A 23,291-nucleotide genomic window follows, 5' to 3' on the forward strand; every position below is an offset into this window, starting at 1 on the left:
CTAAACATATACCAAAAGTTAAAAGTGAGGCTTGTATTTTCCCTTAAAAATAAAAACGAAGTTCGCATCTCTGAAGTAATTGGGATACTGATATACTACACTGATATACCTACATCAAGACAGGTTAGCAACGTTTTATTATGCGATAACACCATTAGTTCCCTCTTTTATTTATTTATTTTTTTTAAAAAAAAAGGAAAATGCAGATTCCATGTACTTACTTTCTAAATTTCTTATCTCAGACCCCAATTGGCCTAGACACATTAAACAAGATGTATGATACCCAGAATAGAATAGATTCAGAAGACTTACATATTTACAGCGAATCGTCGCCTCGTGGGGAAAAGGATAATGACCCGTAAATATGGTTCTTTTTTTTGTCCCGGCCAGGCCTATAGTACGTTACAAATTGGCCTCAATTCTATATGCCAAAGAATAACTACTACATTTTTTAAAAATTGAATTCATTAGCTGATACACTTTCTATACTTGAATCGACATGGCATTTGGTCATATCACGATGAAAGTTCAATCAAAACGTAACGAGAAGTATTTTATAATTTAATTTTCATACCAATAAGAAATAACATGTCCTTTGTTATAATTATTATTGTGGGGGGCACGGTGGCCCAGTAGTAGAACATTCATCTCTAGTACTAGGGGTCCCTGGTTCAATCCCAGGCTACGTGCATTTATGGTGGACAGCACCGTGCAAATGGGTTCTCACTTCTCCTCTCACATTATCATTCCACAATTTTTCATAACTACTCATTTTGGTTAATTTTCCGTTTAGTTTAGCCGAAAGGGCATAATAGTGGGACGTAAAATTAGCAAGTTCATTTTTCATATTATTATTATTATTATTATTATTATTATTATTATTATTATTATTATTATTATTATTATTATTATTATTATTATTATTATTATACTAAAGAAGAAAATGAACGGTGTATTCTTCCTGCTTTCATCTTTAAATGATAATGACAAGGCTTACAAAAAAACTGCCTCTCCCTCACATGCTAAGAAACTTTTAAAACCCAGCCCCGCTTCCTTTATTTTCCGCTTTGAAATCCAACCTTGAATATGCAGATGAGTCTCTTTCCATATAAATTTTACACAGTAAGAAGTAAAGCACGATTTAGCTTACTAAATAAACTTCATTCAAGGGTGAGAGTGTTCTCACGCTTTAAACTACTTTGCGTGTATTTCACGTTTTTCTTTCTTCTGTTGTTTTCCAAGAAAAGTAAGTCTTTTGTGTTGTCTATCTACGGTATATGCAGATGAGAATTTTGTGAGTCAAATCTTTTTTTTTTTTTTTTGTTGTTGTTGTTGTTATATATAAAATGTGGTATATAAATATGCGACATTTTTTTCTCCAAATACCGTTACTCAAATCAAAATATCCTATACATTAGACAATTTGTATGAATTTAAAATCTGAAGTCCACCAAAATCTCGTTTATTGAACGAAGTCCAAGTAATGTTCTAACCTAGCCCAATACGTCGTAGTCCATATATATATATATATATATATATATATATATATATATATATATATATAACCATCACAAATAAAGAACCATAGATTAGGTCTACCAATTTACCAAATAGTTATATCGATTCTTTCCAGATGGCAGCTGAAGTCGATATTGAAATTTTAGTTTTACGTCCAACGTTTATGCCGGTTAGGCTAAAGCAGACGGTGATGATGAGTAATGAATGAAATGGTGGAATGAAGAAAGTGGGAGAAAACGGGAGAACCCCTAGGAAACTCACGCACACGGTGTTTGTCCATCACAAAGTTCACTTGGCGGGGGCTAAAGTCGATATTGACTGACTAGCATTAGTTATTAGTGTAGCATTCGATTCAATTGTTTCTTGTATTCGTAGAGTAATGTTAATGGCTCCAAGTTAATCTGCGACGTTGCCACATTGTGAAATTTTGACTTCCCATAGCGGCTGAAGGGCCCCGGAGGGCATACCATCATGTAACATTTTCGCTTTATTTTGGCCTATAGAATCGTGCTCTGGCAGGGGCACACCAAAGGAGGGTCCACGGGTCTGGATTCCTTCAAAACTTCCTAACTCAACATATATTTCTACACTTTCTCAATGTAACTATACTTGTTTAACAGGGAAATTATTGATGTAGCATGAAAATTTAATCTTACAATTCATCTGTACTCTTTCTCTTAGAATATAAGAATAACCTAGTCTTATTAATTTTTCCTGAAAATATAATTGGGAATATTTTACAATTATTTATCGTCTTTTTGATGCAGAATTATACCCGTTCAATATTACAGAGATGTAGTAGCTTGTAGTATTGGGTGCTCCTCCCAAAAGCTTGGATTCCTCCCAACAAAACATTCTGGGTGCTTGCCTTGTGAATGGTCACTGCTTGCAGTATGCAATACATGTAATATTTTTAAATAAAAACATCATTTTTATACGTATATTTATTTATGTAGATGCTGACTTTGTAAAGGCATGAAATTTGGCATATGAGATGGAGACTTTAATACACCGACTTATTCATTTAAGTTTCACCCATTGTATGCATATTCGACTCCGAAGAGGTATGTGGAAAGAGGAATTTTACTATTAGATTTTTCCTTTTTTGAGATAACCCATTACAAATAAAGGTAGATATTGGTATATAGGACTTCTGCTTCAGAGAACGGAAATCTGTCAAAGGTTATAGCACGATGCCCAGTAACTGAAGAGAACTATATGTTTAAGAAAAAAAAAAATCAAAAGTTTCCTTTTCTATTTTATTCGAGGAGTTTGACTTGCTCTTTGAACAAATCCCACTGAGTTGGGAGATTTTCTGTTTCTCGTCAACATCATTAGATCGTATCTTATAGTCTAGTTCATATTGAAACCAACAAAAGGACATTCCCCTCCCCTCCGCTTTATTATTTAGCTATTAACTTTGAATGGAGCAGAACAATTTTTGGGTTTGGTTTCCGGTAACTATAGTTTCATAATATTCAACCATAGCTGCTGTCATAAAATCTCAGTCAGATCCATTAATAGTAACTGCCAAATAGGCTCAACAAACAACAACAAACGCAATTTTATTTATATTACTTTTACCTCTACTTCTTTTATTAACCTTACTAGTGATATATATTATCCTACTACTGTGTTATCTAATCTCTTTTAACACATCTAAAAGAAAGAATTATACAGGGTGTTTCAAAACAACACCGACAACATTTGGGAGGTGATTCCTGATACCAAGGTAAGACAAAAAGTATAGACCAACCTGGGTGCACAAATGCTTTCTTTCGGAATTATAGCTGCTGAAAACATGAAAAAATGAACTTTAAAGGTTCATAGCTCCAAAACTATGGGACCTCCTGTTGTCGGGCCAAGACTTCACTTACGAACTAGTATGTACTCTATCCAAATATTCAAGTTTTAGAATCCTCCGATACTTCCGCAACAATTTTTATAGAGGTAGTTGCTGAGTACTTCAAATGATATGCCGGTAACGAAACTCCCTATATAAAAATTGTTGCATGAGTACCTTAGGATTCTAAAACATGTATTTTTGGATAGTGCACATATTAGTTCTAAAGTGAAATCTTGACCCGACTACGATAGGTCCCATAGTTTTGGAGGTATGGACCTTTAAACTTCATTTTTTCATGTTTTCGACAGCTTATAACTCCGAAAGGAAGCATTTGTGCACCCAGGTTGGTCTATAGTTTTTGTCTTATTTTGGTGTCAGGAATCACCTCCCAAATGCTGTCGTGTTGTTTTGAAACACCTTGTATATCTCTACATGACCTCAAACTCTTGTTCAGCCAGTTGCATTATACATCTCCAAATTAACAAAACGGAATATTAGTCACTAAGTATAGTGAATTCAATAAACAATTATACCCAATCTTTAAAATAATGTCAAACACTACGGTACAAAGTATTATATTTTACTTTTGTCAAAGAAATCTACACTTAAATTTTACATTCCCGCTGCCGCTCTATTAGTAGAAAGGAATAAGAAATATATTACTTTTTACCTGCAACATCCAGCGTACACCTCCAATTAGTATACTAAAACAATAGGCGCTGTATGTGGCAAATTGAAACACCATAGGTGTGTACTGGTACCACATTCCTTCTCATAGGGTGTGTCATCATTTAGTGTTGCAAACTTCTTTCAAATTACGTAGAATTATTACAATTGTTGTTACTTTAAGTTTTAGCTGTGGCAGAACACCAGGAACAGAAGAGATCAGTTTTGCACATAACTTATGAGTTCTTTTTGAGTAAAAGTTGACAACATTTATTTAAGATTTTCATATGATACAATTGACAACCTATGATAGTTTGATGTAAATTAATAAAGAACGCCAAATGTAGATATTGTAAAGAAGAGGTACTCGTATGTAAATATGAAATAATATTCCAGACAAAGTTTGTATGTTGCTTCACTATTAGAAATGAGAGATAGTGAAGAATATTTTGAAGGAATGTAGCTATGTCCAACTCCATTACCTTGGTACGCCACCATCGCAAAATTTAATGTTCTTTGTTTCCCGTACTCCCGTTTACTCCCACTTTCTCATTCCACTATTTCTTTCATAATCATTCACTTGCTTCAATCATCGGCTCCCTTAGTCTAAAGGGCATAATCGTGGTACGTTAAACGCAAAGATTTTATTTTTATCACTTCATTTGTCACTGAACACATCATTTAAAATTCTGTACCCTAATCGTGAACAAGCCCCTAAATATTATGCAATGAAAATTATGAAGTATAGGTTATTACTTTCATCAAGTAATAAACGAGTTTAGGACTGATCAAACAATATACACTAAAATTAGCTCCAGACGTGTATAATATAATATCAGAGGAGACACCTGACACCAGCAACAAAAAATGGGTGGACATCTTTTTACTTAATTTGTCTTCTTCTTCTTCCTTTTTTAAATATAAATTTATTTCAAGGTGCGTGGACTTAAACCCGCGGAGAATATTAATGTGCGCAATTGCCAAACGAGGCGACGACACAAACACAGGTGGAGATTCACTGGCTTGGATGATGGTAGACAGTTCAAGGTCACTGGTTTTGGCAAAATGTTGAACTAAACAAGAAGTAGCCAAATCTTAAAGTGAAAGAATTATAGGATGACAAGAAAGACAAAATGGCAAAGAAACATGAGTAAAACATATAACTCCAATTAATAGCCTGTTTTGTATGTTTCAGGTTTACTTGAGGCCACCCAAGTTTATGGTATCATCCTGCAGATCGGTAAAAAGCTTGAACAAGGATATATTGCAAAGTTACAACTTGTTTCTAAAACTTTTAATGAATATCATGTGCGATGAAACATACACAATTTCCACTTGTTCGTTTTGGTCTTAAGAGGGCAATCCCTTAACACCGACGGGATTAGCAACAGGAATTAAGTAAATCCTGCTGTTCAAGTTTCGAAAAACTAAAGATAAACAAGCTATGTTACGTAAAATTTCCAACGTTGACCAATCTCGACTAAGTTTAAAGAAAATACTAAGACAGCATCTAAGTTACGTCAATCAGAGTGGTTCAATTGGTAGATCACGGTTATACGCGATTATTTATTTCTCTTTCTCTGACTATTTCACTATATAATTCTTTACACAATCGCCCCACTTCTTTAGTCGGCTTCCGGTTGTACTAAATTCTGTGCCTCATTTGAGATGCATATTGGTATGATCTCCATCCTAATATCTCATCTAGGCCTAATCGAGATTATTCTCTTTCCACCCTCCTTGTTTTCCCTTGAAAACGTGTGCATGTACAGAACATCTTCAAAATAATATAAAACCCACTAATTGCATCACGTAATCATTATGAATTAGTAATTAGAAGAACCTCATCTAGTTGAAACCAATTGCCAAAACCATTGACCAAGAGGAGTGACGATACTGAAAAGAGCTGGTAAATAGGTGTTGATTTCTAATCCAAAGTCCTCATTCTGATTATTATTTTTTTTCTTGATATACAAACAGTCTCGTAGAATTGGATTGCTGGGTCGGGTAAATCGGAGATATTGAATCCGAATCTGAGGACCTATTGTGAATTGTTTTTGTTCTCAAGGTACTGGTCTTTACAGATACAATGCCGCGTAGGCAAAGCAACTTTTTATACTAAAAGTGCGCCGAAAAACGCCATTTTACTCACTTTTGTCAAGCATACTTTAACGCATAGGTTAACATGTTACTGCAGACAACAGAAAACCCTTTGTATTGTACTATACAAACCCAGTGGCAATGGAAGTACATATAGTAGCAACGTATCACCTAATTAATAAGATGCCTGATACCTTCGTTGGTTAGATTTAATTAATTAAATGTCTCTGCATATTTTTGAACTACCTATTCAATATTATTCTTCCCTCGCATAACAAAACTAACAAGTTAAAATTTTTAAAAAAGTAAGAAAACATCTACAGGCTGATTTATAATGCGTTAAATTTATAACTGAAATAATAATGAAAATGATGCTTGGTCAAGGATGCGTTGTGAAAGGAGAAATGACCAATTGCAGTGACGCCCATACAAATGAAACTTATCATCACCAAGGGCATTGTGAAGGGAAGATCCGCTATCATATTTAGTGGCTTTTCGCCCTCTGTACAATCTTATAAAGGAACTACCAACTTTAGCACATGCCCGGAACGAATGAGAGAAATGGATGCATACATTTTATCTTTCGTGAAGAATTAGTTCATTGCTGCAGATGAGGCCATCAAATTTATCACTTCATAGACAAACAGAAATCTTCCTGTGGCAGATTCAGCGATGAGAGGGGACGTATGCAGTGTGCGAACATATTAATACTTATTTTATTTATTTATTTATTTTAGTTGCTAGACAGTGCAGTTGTTCTAAATTCTTTCTTTCATTTGAGATACACATTGGTACAGTTTCAACTAATCAAGGTTTTCCTCGTTCCGCCCTCCTTGTTTCGCTTTAAACAATATGTATGTAGGGATTAACATAATGAAAACTGGTTTCTGTAAAAACTGAAAACCGACAATTTGTTTTTCACTGAATCCGGTTTCGGATTTGTTCATGCATTCTTACTGTAACCAGTGTGATTTTCGCTGAAGCCAGTATATGTTCTTGTTCTTAGAGAACTCGTTGACAAAGGAGTTAACGAAGAATCGAACCGGTTTTTAGAAAGCTGAAACCGATTTGATAGGAAACGAAACCGAGTTTGAGAGAACGTTTTGTTGAAACTCTCGTGAGCTATACTACTGCAGTACTCAACCAGCATCTCGTATGATCTGCTTCTATAATCAAATCACAGCAAGACAAAAGCCACATAATCTCAACATTCGCGGTCAGGTTTCGATTTCAAAACTTCTAATCGCAGCCGAGAACACGGTAGTGCGGAAAAGACAAAAGATAGACTGCCGATGATCAGAATAAGGTAATATTGCCCAATTTTATGTATAACGGACGCCCAAAGTGGCGTGTACCCCAATTTTCCTACCGTTAAACATGGCGATGACTCTGTGCTGATATGAACTGCAATTTAATGGCATTTTGTTGATCCTATTATTGCTTTCAAAGAACGAATTACAACCATTCAATATATAGGCATTCTAAGTGACCAAGTACATCCTATGGTACAGATGTTTTTCCCTAACAAATATGCAGTTTTCGGAAACGACAATGCGCCAATCAGCCGTAATATCGCTATTTTGAAATTATATCGGTTTTATATTATTATTATTATTATTATTATTATTATTATTATTATTATTATTATTATTATTATTATTATTATTATTATTATTATTATTATTATTATTATTTTGAGTAAGCGTCCGCTAGCGACTTTACGACTTTACGGACTGTAGAAGGATCTGATCAGGGTCCCTTGCAGGCATCACACAATGGAACTAATTGTGGCGAGTGTGTTCGACATAGTTTTCGGTGCTTCAATGGGTCCACATATAAAACTATTTCAACGTTTCTCTGAGGCATGTAACTCAATTCACAAACTGCAGTACGACAATGGAATCCAGGAGGAAGTTGTCGCAGAGATTTTGACCCCAGTAAAGTATGAATTGATATCTTTCTTCAAGGAGCAACTGACACACTATCAACCCAGAGATGATTACAGAGAACTTTTACAACTTGCTCTCACATTTCTTGGCGAAGTTCTTCCAGGTGGTATCCCATTCTACGTTCCTGGAGCATACCATCGTGCACGATGGATGGCGTAATTGATTTATTGCCTGAAGATACTCGTATATCTTTTCTGGTCACAGTTTCACCTTACATCTAGTGAGCTGAAAGTCTTCGGGACTTCAACATATTTGTCATCTCAGTGTATTCCTCTCCTCTTGCGGTTTCATCCCCAAGGAATGACCTGAATCTCTTAAGGTGCATTCATTCCTACAAGAATGTTAATACAAAAGTTGCAGAAGCAGTAATGCACAGTTTCTCATGACATCTGTTACATTTGAGCGAACTACCTACTGGTCTCAGTTTCTTTGATACAGAAGTCCACAGTAGTGAAAAAAGACATGATTACAATGTTATTTAGAGAGGGAAGTGAAGAAGAACTCATGCGCTTAAGATATGAAGAAACTACAAAGATAAAGCCTTTAGTGACTTCGTTGTCGGAAACACTAGAAAACTGTTTGAAGCACAGGAGATCTCCACGAATTTTCTATTAGAAAACCCTGAAACATGGGAAACGAACGATACTTTCCTCCAAGTTCGAGAGCGTGCAAAAGCTCTGCATGTTGTAAATGATCTGGCAGAACGAGGAATTGCACTGATTTAAAACTTCAATGTAAAACTGACAAATCAGGAAGATCAGGCCTAATTTCTTTTCCAAGTTGCAGAGCAGCACAGAAAGAAATTTTCTCATCCCAAGTAAATGCATTCTCAATCAAAGTATTTTAGTTTGTTGTGTTGAATATACTTTCGCAAATATAAATCCTGAAAAATATACATTCGTAAAACATAAATAATACTAAAGGATGTTTCCAAATATATTTTTGAATTTCATAGTATTTATATATGAATTTTCACATATTAGTAGTTTTAAACGAATTTATTGATGCGTTGAGCGACCACTAAATTTTGCGCAATTGCTTCAAAATTTTTGTAGTAAACATTTGAGATAAAAAGAAATAAAATTTGACCCTGAGACCATTAAAAATGCAAAAGTGAATTTTCGTTGCCACCCTAATATATATTACTATTTACTATTTGTGGTATGCTCACGTTAAGGTAAGAATTATATGATTCCAGCAAAGTCCACGGCTACACGGCCCGTGCTTAGCTTATTCTGTATAAAACATGTATTACAGGAAAAAGATAAGAAATCCAGGGGGTTCTTTCGTAACGATAAGAAATTTAATAAAACATTGAAGTAGTTCTTCTCTTACAGTTGTCATCTGATTCAGCAAGGTTCCTGGAAGAACAACTTTTGGTGTTGTCCCAATATGGTGAGACATTTGTAACTGCTCTAATAGTAAGCTTCGGTCCAGAGAGTCAAAAATATCAGCAATGAAAACTAATGTGCTAACTATACATAACTTAACTAAGTATTGTAGGTTTAAAATAAAATTAAAAAAAAAAAAAAAACTTTCATGTGCTGGTTTTGCTGACAGAAAACAATCAGTGTTTCTTTCAGAAAAATGTTCCGATGGGGGCACATTTAGTATTTGGAGGATCACATATTATTTTCCCATGCTACTATTCTATTTATTATTGTATTAGAGACGTATTATGTATGGTCTCCAGGAAAGACACTCTTAAAGCTCGGGGGGAGGGGCAGTGGCCCCCAAAATACATATCTGGAAGAAGCATTGATCATCTGTTCCTAAAACCAGTAATAACAGTTGGGATTTCAATCGTGTGACTAATATGCTTCCTTTCAGCATGCATGATTCAGAATTCGATCGTAGGTAAAGACGCGTATTCTTTCTTCGGCTCTGATCCAAGTTTGACTATAGGTTCACTTTTATAGTTTCAATCCTAAAAAGAACACTTCACTTCAAACTAGCAACTATGAAGTAGTTATACACAGGATTCTTCCAATGTCACGTTGAACTTCATAAATATCAAAATGTTTAGCGAACTTGTACCAAAGACGCAGACTGATGCGTAATCTTTTTTTGACGCATTTTTTTTTTTTAAATCTGAGGGTGGGCTGAATTCAGGGCATTTTAGCTAAGCGACATATTTTAAAAGGAGTACTATTAATACTTCAATGAAAAACTACCAAGAATTTAGGATTACGTCCGATTCAATGCAGATGTAGGGTTAAGATTTAAAATACAAGCAAATGACGATCAAAAATTGATCTAACGAATATAACGGAAAGAAACAGAAAAATTCCGATAAAAATCTCACGGATATGATGCAGTACTCCGAAAACATTTATAGTCCGAGACTGAACAAGATGTTCTTGACCAGTGAGATAAACGTTTCCTCTCTAGTGCCTCTTTATGTCTTCTGATAAATAAATAATTTCAATCAACTCTTAATAAATTTGTATTAGAAAAACTGTAATGAGGGGGGGGGGACAAAATAGTGACACCCTCTGATTCGACAAATATACCTGTGATTACCTGCAGTGCCATTTTGTGGCCGAGTGGCTAACTGCATGCTTTCGTGATTCATGCACTTAATCCCGTGTTTAACCCTCAGTTCGAGTATTTGCTTGGAATAAAAAGAATAGTAGTTGTTTTAATACTATTTTAAGCAGCACAAGTCATAATCTTGGTGTTGTCAATGACATTAAGCCATAATAAATCAAATCAATTTAATTATCTTCACATCTATGTTGGGAATATTGGGAAACTCTTCAGGAGAGGTGCAGCGTCCATGAAACCTATGGAAGAAATGCTTCCCTTGAGTAAACAGAATAATGTGTTAAGAATAACACATTAAATACTCAGGACAATGCGTTTTATTCAGAATAAAGTATTAAAAGTAAGAGCTTTCCATATAGGAAAATATTACTAATTTGTGTTATTGTTTTAAATACTTTCTATATTCGATAGAGATCTATATATCGTATTACTATATTTATACATATCCCTACGATCTTTAAATTCCGAAATTCATTCAAATTAAAACATTACAACATAATATTTAATTGTGTATTTCAAATGCAGTTTTTCTTCCGCCAACACTCATGACTGTCAGTTTTCTGTCTTTATTTTCTTTTTTTCTCGCCCTAAAAGCAATATACCAGGTTTAAATATATTCAACTGACGGTGATAGACAACAAAATATAAGAAAGTAAAAATTATTTTCAAGAATTTTTTTTTAAAAAAGAAAACTACATGTTCCAGAGTTCACAAAGCAACGTGGAAGTCAAACGACGTGTTATTTCGTGAACTATGATGGTTAACCCATCGGTTCCCATAAAGGTTATTATGGTGTTTTTGGCTGTTTAGACCGGAGTTCGATGCATTCTAATTAATTTCTGATTAGTTCATAAGCTGACTCATCATGAAAACTCTTGTCTGGATTCGTAATTGAACCAGAGTCAAAGTTGATCAAAGTGGAAGCAGTCAACATCGTGTACTCCCATAATGTCATACCGCCTCTGGTTTTTCAGTGATCAAGACATACCGTCACTCTAGAGTAGATGCTAAATACCTTTAATAAACCCATTTTTATACACAGTAACTGACAAATAATTTTGCACGTCAAAGATTTTCTTTCTTATGTAGAAATAATTTCTAAGCTGTCTGACAACACAGACATTTTTGTTACCTTTTTCCTACCTTTTATTTTTAAAATGAGATGTCTTCAACGAAGTTCATCTAGTTTATATTTAGATGTGCCATGTTGAATTGTTTATTTTTTATGTATGTGTATGTCTTCTTGCCTTAGTGCGTTTAAATGTCGTGTTTTGAACATGGGCGGAGTTAGGGTTTGTCTGCTCTGTGGGGCGGATCTTCCGGGGTTTGGAATACCCCTTAGTCGAATGGAGGGGTCCGGGAGATTTCCCACAAGAAATTGTTAATATAAAAACTCGGTTTTTGAGCATTTTCGTGTATAAATCTTTATAATGCACACAGCAAAAAATGAGGTGTTGAAACAACACAAAATGACTATGGTACCACTTTAGCGTGTTACTTGTTTGTCAATTCAACACCAAGCACGTCGCCTTAGAGATATCAAAAATACCTCGTTACTGGCTGTGAGTATTTGTATTGTTTTTTACTGGCTGGTACGAGCAAAGCTTTGCGAAATATATATTTCACATTTGTGGCAAGTAACTAAACACATTCTATGTTTTCTGTAATCAGTCACAATAATATTGTTGTAAACCTGTGAATCGTCTGACAACAATTACAGAAAGAGCAGTGCTTCCATTTGTTTTCTTTATCTATTATTCTTGTGTCTTAGCACGTATGAACAGAAGATGGCAGAACTCTTGCCTATGTAACTCTTGTCAGACGATTCACAGGTTTACAACAATATTACTGTGACCGATTACAGAAAACATAGAACATTATCTGTTACTTGGCATAAGTGCCAAATTTGCTACGCAAAGACTTGCTTATGTTAAACGATAAATACCAATGAATATTCTCCCAGGTAGTAAAGAGTTATTTCTGATATGCCCGGAAGGCGATCTGCTTGCTCACCCGAAGAAAGAGCACAACCCTTTAAACGGGACGACGAACAAAAAAAAAAAAAAAAAAAAAAGCTTGCTGCTGAATTAACACACAAGTAACACGCTAAAGTGATAGTCATTTTGTGTTGTTTCAACACCTCATTTTTTACAGTGCAACATAAGGGAATATTTTTATTTTTTTTCAGAGTTGTTGGCGGAGGATCAAAGTCTCTCCACATCCTTCCCCCACATAACTACAGAGAAACTTTGCAATGGTTTTTAGTCATTATGTAAATATCTTTGAGGCAACATACCCCCACTGTATTTCAACATTTAGATAGGTGGTATGTCGCGAGTCAAAATCGAAATAAAACATACCGCCTCTGCTTTTTTTTCCACTTCGAACACTACCCATAACACTTGAAAAGTTATCTGTGCGTGCAACTGTAATGTATCCAAGTGAAAACTCATAACATCTTAAGTTTCTTGCTTTTGGTCTAATGATTAGCGCTCGCGTCTTGGATGCTAGAGCTCTCGGGTATGATTCCCGGTTGAAGAGCATTGAACGCATTACTGCGAATCAATTCCATCTAAAACTGTAAGTCCACGTCTCATATAGCCTCGTTGTTTTTCTTTTAAGTAAACTCCATGTACCAGAGTTTGCAGAGAAATCTGCAAGTCAGACGTCTTCTTATTTGGTGAACTATGATAGCTCATCGGTTCCCATGAATGTTATTTTTTATGGTATTTTTTCTGTCTAGACCGGAGTTCGATTCTTTCTAATTAATTTCTGATTGGTTCATAAGCCGAGTAACATGAAAACTCTTGTCTGGATTGGTAATTGAACCAAAGTTTATCAAAGTGTAAGCAGTCACAAACAGGACATCGTGTACTCCTATGACACTTAAGAAGTTATCTGTACATGCAATTGAAATGTATCCAAGAGAAAACTCATAACATCCCAAGTTTCTATCTGTTGATCTAGTGATTAGCGCTCGCGTCTTGGATGCTAGAGCTCTCGGGTTCTATTCCTAGCTGGAGAGCATTGAACACATCACTGTGATTCGGATTCCACCTAAACTGTAGGTCCAAGGCTCATATAGTCTCGTTGTTGACAGAGGACTCCAATAAACAACAAACAAATCATAATATATACCTTTAGAAAGTACGGAGAAAACGTTGTGGCAATGGCATAATGTTTTATAGATCTTATTCGAAATAGTTTCTCTTTTTCAAACTCGTCCAAAAATATTTAAAATTCCTGAAATTTCAAACAGAAGATTGCAATTGTTTTGCGTAATGTTTATTGCCAGACACAGATATGCATAGTGGTACGGTAATCAAGCTCAAAATAAATTGGGGAATAAAGTTACTTGTCCATACACGCACCGAAATCACTCACCAAATCCACAACGAAAAAGTTATTTAAGAGCTTACCTGTCTGCCAAGTGTAGGGGTGCCATACGGATGATACACATTTGCCACAGATTGTCTGTGTTTTTTATCACTAAATAATGTGTCCATATTTGATTCGAGCAATAAAACAATCACTTTCTCATTCACAGAAAACTAAACCACACACACTGCTTCACCCATCGGCGCTTATTATTAGATTGGTTCTGGTCGCGAGACGTAAATACAGGGCTGGCGTAGCGCTAGCCCTAATGATTTCACGGTCAATGTCCTGTATCCACAACTTCTAAAATAGAAAAAGGAAAAAGTGCAGCAGAGACTCGTTATAGTTTGTTTTTTCACCCGTCTTTCCGCGAAAAACAAAAAAATAAATAAATAAATAAAGAAGTACGCAATGTCAATGTCAATACAACACACTGAAGTGTGAATTACAATGCATTAGTTGTTCATAGAGTAAATATTGTGCATGCCGTTTCTGCATGTTTGTTCAAAAAATACCACAAGATACTTCGTTCACTTTCGCTTAAGAATGCCGAAGTGTTTGGATGCTCTTCGCTGGTGGCTATCTTCCTCGTGGGCCACGAACATAAGAGTCGTCTGCTGTGGCCGGAAATCCCTCACCTTGTGCCTCCGAGCGCGATACCAGCGCCACTTGCAAGTGTTGCCAATTAGCAAGAACTGTCTCTATATAAATACTTGATTCACAAACTCTAATCGTATAGACCACTCTGTTATGATCGTTTACTCGCCTTTTACCTGGCTGATATTAATGAACATATTAGCTTCTATACTGCTTCCTAGAGAGGAGCTCACTATTTCTTAATTCAAGCAGCTACTGATGCTGATACACCGAAAATTGTTGGCCTCACGGGGAACCAAACCCGAGATCATCAAATTAGGGAAACGTACACTTAACCAGCTGACCGCACATAAGCCGTTTGGTTAATATTTGTTTAATTTTTCTTTTTAAAAAATCTTTAGTTTGATATCTCGGGAGTGAGAATATTTTCTTTAAAGCAGATTTACTTAAGAGAGATGAAGAATGGAAGAACCCCGAGAAAACATACAAACATATTATTATTATTATTATTATTATTATTATTATTATTATTATTATTATTATTATTATTATTATTATTATTATTATTATTATTATTATTATTATTATTATTATTAAACCTCATAGTGCAATTATTTCGCATAGTATTCCAAATTATCTAATCAAAACGTGCTCAGATCATCTTCCATCAATATGCACGGCACTGCATGGCAGCCAAGTTCCGCGAAGAAAATGAAAACTGGCCTGCACTGCACGAACAAGAGTTTTGGGTAAAATCGCCGATTTCGAGGCTTTGTAAAAACTATTCTATTAAGGGTAGGAACATGAAATTTAGAATTTAAGGAGATATCTAAGAGATGTACTCATATGCCAAATCTCACATTCCTACCTTCAACCATATTCGATTACTGGACTCCTAAAATATGCAGTTTTCAAAGTCCGAAATGTGAGGAATGTGCTATGGGAGTTTTTTATGGGCAAGAAACTGTCCTTAGTCAAACACAAATAGGTTCATTCTCTCACTCATCAAATTGATTAGGTACTTCCCAATGAGATAGAAACGTGAAACTCTTCATTTCCGAAATGGGAGGAATGTGCTATGGGAAAATTTTCATGGGCGAAAAACTGTCCTTAGGAAAGCAGAAAACGGTTCATTCACTCACTCATCACATTGATTTGCTAGTTCCCATTTAGGTAATGACGTGAAGCTGTGCATAAAGGTACCTTATAATGACTTGAGTGTGTAAAAGGACCGCAATGTGAGGAATGTGCTATGGGAAATTTTTCATGGATGTAAACTGTTCTTAACAAAGTAGAAATCGGTTCATTCATTCACCCATCACATTTGTTTGCTAGTTTCGAATGAGATAGAGATGTGAAACTCTGCATAAACGTACCTTGTAATGACTTGAGTGTGAAAAATGTCCGAAATGTGCGGAATGTGCTATGGGATTTTTTTTTATGGGTGAAAAACTGTTTTCAGCCAAGGAGAAATCGGTTCATTCATTCACTCGTCACATTGAATAAGTACTTGTTTATGAAATATTGACGTAAAAGTCAGTATATTGGTACCTTATAATGACTTGAGTATGGGAAAATTCTGAAATTTAAGTAATGTACTAAAGGAAATTTTTATGGGTGAAAACTGTCCTTATAGCCCAGTAAATAAAGGACCAAAAAGAGTGTCGAGCTGAAATAATTTAGAAAAAGCTGAAAATTTCAGGATTAGTTTTTCATGTGATCTTAAATGAAATATCAAAAGTCCCCTAAAATCCCGTGTGCGCTTCATCCTCAAAATGGCGGCCAAAGATGGCGGCCGTCCGGAATGCGCATGTCTCCCGATTTTAGCTTGTAACTCTGAGACTATTTAAGATATTCCAATTCTGTAAAAGCACTTTTGTTCTAGAAGCTCTAATCTATAACTTTTCTTAATACTTCTTTCTCGTAAAGTTTGACACAAAGCCACCATTTCCCATTAAAGTATAAAGTGATACATTTTGAAAGTCCTGCTCTTGGATTGGATGTAGAAAATCTCCAAAACAGTTAGGAATTCGCAAACAATGTTCGGAATAGTTTAGATTGAACATTTAATTAGCTTTGTTTTAAAAAAAGAATCACCTAAATCGGAATACAATTAGTCGAGAAATTCGATGTTTTAAATTAAATGTAGTTGGATAAAAATTAATCGCTATTAGTCCAGCACCTAAAGTTTCTTAATTCATAGTTGTACTGGATTTATGGCATTCATGCCTTGGATTCCAAACTGAAATTTCAAAACTGTCATAAAACCTATGTGAATTTCATACCAAAATGGCGACCAAAGAGGACACTGGTCCGATATCCCCCCGCCCCCAAAAATGGATTATTATATTTTAATTCTGTAAAAAGCACTTTTATTATGAAAAATAAAAGCCCTATTCTGTAAATTTTGTTAAGAGTAATGTAATTTTAAGTACATTGAAAACAGTGGCGGATAGTTGTTATGCAACCGGTGGTGCACACGGAATAACTAAGTTGGTTGTATATTCATAAGGATACCAAATGGTCAATTTGCATTGAGTCTACTTGTAGACACACAACCCAACTTACAGTTATGTAGTGTGCCTCACTGATTACATACCAACGAGCCACCATTGTTGAAAATTAAGTATCCGTTTTTACATCTTATTTGAACTCCCTTGTAAAGTAGATTCTTCATTGTAAATAGTCAAAAAGGGAGTAAAAAAGTTTTTAAAATATGTATTACACCTACCTTCTTTAATACATGAAAATTTCGTGGTCTTCAGAGTCTTCAGGAATTAACATATTTGAACAAATATTTCCCCGACAATTGAAAGAGAGTTTGGAACAAGTCAGTCCTGCCTTTCTAGATTCACATTTGCTGTCACAGTGTTTCTGTGTTCTTATCTTACATGGGCAAGATACAAGGTTCAGCAGATTGTCAGGATCAGCTTTCAATTTTATTGCACTGGAAGCAATTTACCTTCTATTAATTGCCACTAGAAACAATTTACTTTCTATTAATTGCCACCCCCATTTTGTTGGCTTCAAATAATTCCCCAATCATTGGTGTACTTGAAGGTAAACACATACACTGTGTTGAGAGGCAGCAGCACTTGTAAGAGGGAAATTTGCCAAATTGAATTTTGAGGATAGTTTTCTAGTCATTATCCTGTTGTAGGCTTATATCGAAGTTCGTCTAAAGAAATTTGATTGTGTTCTCCATACAACCGCGTAACCAATTTTTCTCCTGTTTTAATGACTGTTTGGGGATCTAAATTGGGTTGGTGGAAGACTGTGACCGCTTTAGATAGTTCTTGCTACTTCTAAAGAATTTTGATGGCAGCCTTTGTTGAAAAAAGATGATGATGTGTTACACCCTGTGATAGCATGAAGACACCCTGTGAAAGATGTTCTTCAGTGACTCTAGTTTCCTTTGGATGTTGCCAATGTGGAAGCATTTCTATTCAATTTTGTTTGTTTTCGGCCTCACAAAGTACACTGTAGTGTCTGGAATTGTTCGAGTAATTAAGATGGCCGTCAGAGTCAGTTCCTACTACTACAGCAACAAAAGTGTTTTATTTACTTAGATTAATAGCTGCGCTGACAATCAGAGCATCTGCATCTCTTTTAACTTCGTACACTGTAATGCTTGAAGAGTTAAAGTGGGTTTTGAAGAAGTCAATCAAACGTCTTTTATTTTCAGAGTTCAGTAAAAAGGGTGCTTGCTCAAGTTTTCTGATGTCTTGATCATCTGTCTCCTGACCGAAAGGTCTAGTTTCTACATGCTGTTCAGACACTGACGATCATTTTTCACAGAAACTTTCTAAGGTTTCACTCACTTCCATTGTAATTGAAAAAGATAAGACCGAGCCAGCCAATATCCCGCCCATAGCTCAATCCTCCGGAAGCTTTCATTGCCCTTATCAAACTCTGTTCAATTACCATATCTGTTGCACTTCCACTCCAAAAGCAATCCTTCCTTCGCACATCAAAGTATCTTTCAAGTTCTGCTGGTTTCAGTTTATTTCCCAATTCTTCCATCTGTTGCAGATAAAACTGTGTAGATTTCGCATAGTTCAAATGTCCTGCTGCTTAAAAGTTTGGAATCATGCATTTCACCGTATAAATATGAAAGTCCCAGTCTCCAGGACACTCCGCTCGAATATAAAGTATTATTAATCTTACTTGTTCCAAACTTTGAAGCCACAGTTCAGCTTTGACTCGGCTAGATAGGTCATAAGTATTTTAATGCCTGGATTATCCTTTAAGTCGTTTACGGTTTTTGTACCTATGGTCAACTCATAGATACTGAAACATATATTACTCTCTTCAAGGTCTCTAACTAAACTGCAAATCTGTTGATGGTGCTACATAAGTCAAAAAGTGCTTAGTGATCTCAGTGCTCTTGCATATGTAGTTCCATTTAACATGTGTACCACAGTATTTTGCGCATACAACAAGCCCCAAAGTTCTAATTAAAGTACCAGATAATATGTCCAACGACACCTAAGTATGACATTAGAAGGTGAAATCCCCCCTGTCTGACAACTAATTTAGCTAAATCACTATCTTGTTGAGCAGATGTTTTATTTCCATTGCCTTCCAATGCAGAAGCTGTTCAAAAGTAACGATACAAGAATCCCATCCCGCCTTCTTTCTTTCGTCACAAGTAAATAGAAAGGAAGTGTAAATTGTACAGAAATTTTATGATTTCCAGTTGAGGAAAGAAACTGCAGTTATGCTGCTCATTTCAAACTGCCGGTGGTCATAGTGATAGTGAGCATGAAACCATTCCACCCTGGCTTAGGTGAATCTTTTATGAGATGCATGAGAAGTAAACTTCATCTGTGAAAATTAGCATATCGAAGATTTTGTACTATCATATTTTCTACCGGTATCAAACTGTTTCAATATTTAAAAATTTATTGTTTGTTGGTTTGTTATAAAATTTAATATCCCTTCTAGCAAGAGCGGATACCATAACTGCTGAAGGCAGTGCAGCACGTTCTATACGTAAATCTTGTCTATTTATTTTAGGTGTGCATATTTTAATCCCACCCATACTGTGGAAAGTACCGTGACCATCTAATGTTCTCGCTGCATTATCAAAAACAAACTGAATCAAATTTTGAGAATGATCGCTTTGGATTGGAATAATAGAACACATTCTAGAATGTTCATATCTTCTTACTTCAGCGTAGCTGGCTGATATTCCAAAACTACCGTATGCAAGTATATCTATCTATATATTGACGAAATCCATAGTATCGCAAACAGTAAACTCCAATTGCTAGATGGATTGGTGATATAAACGTACGAGGCCGACACATTGAAATAATTGAATGGCAGATCATGATATGCATCCGAGATAACATATTTGAATCACCTTTCTTACTTCTAGTTATATTTTCAACAAAAAATTTTAATAATTGTGGATCCTCGGGAGTAACTTTTTCCAATGAAGGAATTGTTTCTTTCTAGGCAGACGTGATACGAATGCATTGTTGATACTTCTATTTTTAGACATGATCTGCTTTTCTTTTCTTGTTTGCTTCATTCTTTGAGATAAGAAGGCAGGGGTTTGCTGTTTACTTTCATACCACTATGAACCACATTAGCTTAAAATTTATGTATGTTTAGAATATAATAATATATAGACTACCAGCTGTTACGCTACTAAAAAAAAAAAAAAAAAGATTTAAAGGAACACAATATGGACAATTGGCTGACAACAAAGCAGCTCTGTCCACCTATATTTTTCAAAAAAGTCGAATTTCTCGACTAATTGTATTCCGATTTGGATGATTCTTTTTTTAAAACAAAGCTAATTAAATGTTCAATCTAAACTATTCCGAGCATTGTTTGCGAATTCCTAACGGTTTTGGAGATTTTCTACATCCAATCCAAGAGCAGGACTTTCAAAATGTATCACTTTATACGTTAATGGAAAATGGTGGCTTTGTGTCAAACTTTACGAGAAAGAAGTATTAAGAAAAGTCATAGATTAGAGCTTCTAGAACAAAAGTGCTTTTACAGAATTGGAATATCTTAAATAGTCTCAGACTTACAAGCTAAAATCGGGAGACATGCGCATTCCGGACGGCCGCCATCTTTGGCCGCCATTTTGAGGATGAAGCGCACACGGGATTTTAGGGGACTTTTGATATTTCATTTAAGATCACATGAAAAACAAATCCTGAAATTTTCAGCTTTTTCTAAATTATTTCAGCTCGCGGTCCTTTATTTACTGGGCTATTAGCCAAGGAGAAATCGGTTCACTCACTGTCTGACTCACTCATAGCATTGATTAGGCACTTCCCAACGAGATACAGGGATGAATCTCTGCATAAAGGTACCTTATAATGATTTGAGTATGGAAAGTGTCCGAAAATTAAGGAAGTGCTTTGGAAAAAAATTATGGGTGAAAACTGTACTTAGTCAAGCAAAAATCAGTTTACTCACTCACTCGTCATATTGATTTCGTACTTCCCAATGAGATAAGATGTGAAACTCTGCATAAAGGTATCTTATAATGACCTGAGTATGGAAAAAGTCCGAAATGTGACGAATGTGCTATGGGAAATTTTTTTATAGGCGAAAAATTGTCCGTAGCCATTAGATACTTCCCAATGACATGAAGATGGGAATGTCTACACGAAGGTAGCTTGAATATGAAAAATATCCGAAATTTAAGGAATGTGCTATGGAATTTTCTATGGGCGAAAAACTGTTCTTACTCAAACAGAGAACGGTTCATTTACTCACTTATCATTGATTAAATGCTTCCAAATGAGATACAGAATTGAAACTCTGCATAATGGTACTCACCTTACGTAATGACTTGTGTAAATAAAAGGTTCCAAATTTAAGGAATGTACTATTGGAATTTTTATGGGCGAAAAACTGTCCATAGCTATTAGGTACTTCTTAATGAGATAAAGATGCGAAACTCTCCATGAAGGTACCCTATAACCGCTTGACAATGAAATTTGAGGAATTTGCTATGGAGAATATTTCATTGGCAAAAAGACTGTCCTTACAATCAGAAATCGGGAACGATTTCGTTATTGAACACATCATGTGCATAGTGATAATGTTGTCAATCGTCCGAGTGGTCGAGTTGGTGCCCTCCTCGCTGGTCTATTGGCTATCACGTGCGCCTTTGGTGTATGGGGTCCTGGGTTCGATTCCCGGTGGAAGAGCCTTTGGAATCTTAACTCTCATCGATGTTTCTGTGTTCGTGTCCCTGTCGTTCTAGGTTAATAGAAAAACGAGCTAAGGTCACAGAGAAAAATCCGTTATCCGGACAGCGGTATATTGTACAGTGAGGGACACTTCTGGATGGTACAGCCACATGGAGATTTACAGCTAAAGTGCCCCATCAGCTGAGTCCCAAGCATTTGCCGGGAAGTATGCAACCAAATTAGCTGTAAAGGAAGGCGGGTGGCATAATCGTCAGGCACTGAAAATTCCTGTACACTTGGGCGAAATTCCCACTGCCGTCTACAGCATTTCTCCAAAATAATATGAATCTTAGACGTGTAGTTCTTATGCCAAATATACTACTTGATATTCGTCCCATTCGTGAAGATAAAGTGCAACAACAAATGAAAGCCCAATCCTGTTGCTGTTGGAATGAACACTCTTTCAGTAGTTTGATCTGAAATGACCTTGCAGAACCTGAATAAATATTCTGTCACTTCAGGGGGGTTGGAAGAGCGAATGCCCCCTCCTTCAGTATGAAAACATTTACTTTTAATCAAATTCTTAGTGAGAGTGAGCCCATTGGTATAGCACTTTTATGATTTGAAGTTTTGCTCCGAAGCCATCTTGTCATAGTTGACGATATTAGAGAACGAGAGATGCAAATGTGATGAAAGAGAAATACAGTCACATTTGCAAATTTCGAATTTGAGATAAAATGATCGGATAGCATTCATATTTTGTCGAAAATTTTGATTTTGTAAGTAGACATATAAAAGCTCACATGAAAGTGAGAGCATCCCACTACCAACTGTTGAATTCAAGTGGAGAACTCAGTTGAGTGCATCAGATGATTACGGAGAGGGAGAAACATCTTAAAGTATGGGAAACAAATAATGAAAAAATTGAACTGGCCTGGACAGGGTTCGAACTATGAAACTCACGATTACCAAGCAACGACTCTACTAACTCATCCACGGAACCATACACAACGAGAGGTAGTCATATGTCAGTCACAGAACGTTTGTTACTAACAAAACTTTTATTTGTAAGCACGAAAGCTAAGGGAATTCTCCGTCTCTAATTTTTCTTTCTCTGGCACTAACTTTATTACTGTTGTCCCAGCCTGGGAAGAGTATTTTCTAAAAACTTTCCTAACAATTTTCATACATTTTTAGCAGCACAAAACATGTATCCATGGCTGTTCTGCATAATTATACCTACACAAAATAATTTCTTCCAATTCTATTAATTCCAATACCAAGTAAACAGAAATACTGGATATGAAATTCTATATCTCGTGAATAGTCTTGCAGAAAATATCCAAATTCAATTTTTCTATTTGGAACAGGGGAGAGCATACACGCAGGGATTAGGGAGCAGGGTGCACCCATGAGATTTGTTTTGTGGAGGAGGGGACAGAAATTTACATTTAAAATGGCCAAATCCCACGTTTAATTATACCATAATTTTACCTTTAAGAACGCCAAATGCGAAGGAGAATG

At 35.7% G+C, this 23,291-nt stretch overlaps 1 protein-coding gene across 2 annotated transcripts in view; it reads right to left on the reverse strand.

Annotated features, from left to right (window-relative positions):
- The window catches only part of LOC145683852 (uncharacterized), a 534,245-nt gene extending 519,629 nt beyond the window's left edge, over positions 1 to 14,616 (reverse strand). For both annotated transcript variants that reach the window (XM_081755458.1, XM_081755457.1), the window contains exon 1: positions 14,046 to 14,616. In XM_081755458.1, the coding sequence (XP_081611584.1) occupies positions 14,046 to 14,132 (87 nt within the window). In that variant the 5' untranslated portion in view covers positions 14,133 to 14,616. The remainder of the gene's footprint in view (positions 1 to 14,045) is intronic.
- Positions 14,617 to 23,291: the final 8,675 nt, after the last annotated feature.

The sequence above is a fragment of the Thermobia domestica genome, chromosome 4 (genome assembly GCF_964235325.1).
Source record: "Thermobia domestica chromosome 4, izTheDome1.hap1.1, whole genome shotgun sequence".
Classification (NCBI taxonomy): domain Eukaryota; kingdom Metazoa; phylum Arthropoda; class Insecta; order Zygentoma; family Lepismatidae; genus Thermobia; species Thermobia domestica.